This window comes from Notothenia coriiceps, unplaced genomic scaffold (assembly GCF_000735185.1).
Source record: "Notothenia coriiceps isolate Sejong01 unplaced genomic scaffold, NC01 NC01_scaffold00010909, whole genome shotgun sequence".
Lineage (NCBI taxonomy): Eukaryota > Metazoa > Chordata > Actinopteri > Perciformes > Nototheniidae > Notothenia > Notothenia coriiceps.
In genome coordinates this window covers 206-1,806 of record NW_011343610.1, presented here as the reverse complement: position 1 = coordinate 1,806, position 1,601 = coordinate 206, and the positions used below count along the sequence as shown (strand labels likewise).

The 1,601-nt window shown below is 46.8% G+C and overlaps 1 protein-coding gene across 1 annotated transcript; it reads right to left on the bottom strand.

Moving 5' to 3' along the window:
• Window positions 1-488: 488 nt before the first annotated feature.
• On the bottom strand, window positions 489-1,166 carry LOC104946268 (laminin subunit alpha-1-like; the record flags this gene model as incomplete). The annotated part of the gene is made up of 3 exons (XM_010772054.1): window positions 489-703; window positions 787-888; window positions 1,011-1,166. Coding segments are annotated over 3 exons (473 nt in total), but the record flags the coding sequence as incomplete, so codon positions are not given.
• Between the last annotated feature and the right edge of the window lie 435 nt (window positions 1,167-1,601).

The window sequence follows — 1,601 nt, the reverse complement described above, 5'->3', positions numbered from 1 at the left end:
CCACAAATGACCCCAGAAGTGTTGCTAAACCTCTCTAAAAAGGTCACATGTCACTTGTTTTGCATCAATCTTGATACAGGGTACTTATTATATGTTATACTTTGGATTCCTAAAGCTTTTAGTCTACTATCCCATCATTCAAGGGTGTTTTTTACTACAAGTAATGGTTTTGGACGGACACTATAACTTACATTTTTTTATGATTTTCAATCTGAATTTACTTTAAAATAAAAACATCTATATTGATTCTGACTCTTCTACATCCAACTCACAGGTTTATCATTGCTTTGAGAAAAAAGATTATTAATTTACAACTTTTAGAAGGGAAGATATGGTCATTTGTTCTGGGAATGTCATCTTCGAGCCTGAGGCCTGAAAAACAGGCTTGGGGTCTATATTAATAGGTTGAGAGCGTACCGGCCCTTTAAGAGTCTTTAAGAGAGTACCGGCCCTTTAAGAGTCCTGATAATCAGAGTGATAGTAATTACCGTATGGGTCCTTCTGCTGAGTTGTTCAGGTGAACTCTGACCCTCAATGATGTCACGTTGGCGAGCGCTGTCAGCAGGTCGTCCCTGGTAACCATGGCGCCCGTCTCCATGTCGATGAACTGCCGCGGTGACATCGCCACGGCAACGGAGCGCTCGGACAGCTCGGACAGGAAGAGGTGAGGGGGGGGCGAGAGGCGGAGAGAACGGCTGTTACCCTGGAGACGAGAGGAGAAGACATGTTTGTAGTTCTTATTAGAAATTAGACTACAAACTACAAACCAATTAAATGCTTCCTCACCTCCAGGATGATGTCACAGTGGGCGGGCAGAGAGTGGTCCTCGTTGTCCAATGGGACGTCGTAGAACAGAGAGAGGTTCAGGAACCCTCCGTAAGACAGCAGCTGCAGACAGACAGGTAGACAGGAAGTCAGACAGACAGGTAGACAGGAATCAGGAAGACAGGTAGACAGGAAGTCAGACAGACAGGTAGACAGGAAGTCAGACAGACAGGTAAACAGCTGACCTTGTTGCCGAGGAAACTGTCGGGCGCCGCCCACGTCAGCAGCTGGTGGGGGGCGTGTCCTGAGGAGTTTTTGGGGGCGGGGAGGTCGTTGCCGTGGACGACGGCGTGTGAGTGGTGGGATTCTGAGGGGCGGAGCCAACCAACTGTGTGACGCACCTGGAGAATACAAAGATATATATATATATATATATATATAATATTTTGTGTGTGTAATAATATAATATTAATCAAATGAATAACAAATATAATACAAATACCAACAACAATGTGTGTGTCTGTGTGTGTGGTGAGAGAGAGACAGGTGAGAGAGACAGGTGGAGAGAGACAGGTAGAGAGAGACAGGTGAGAGAGACAGGTAGAGAGAGACAGGGGAGAGAGACAGGTAGAGAGAGACAGGGGAGTGTGTGTGTGTGTGTGTGTGTGTGTGTGTGTGTGTGTGTGTGTGTGTGTGTGTGTGTGTGTGTGTGTGTGTGTGTGTGTGTGTGTGTGTGTGTGTGTCCACGTCAGACACTCCGAAGCAGTGGCAGTGTGTGCAGCCGGCGGAGTGTGTGTTCTGAAGGTTATATGCAGAACAGGAGCCCACACATCACG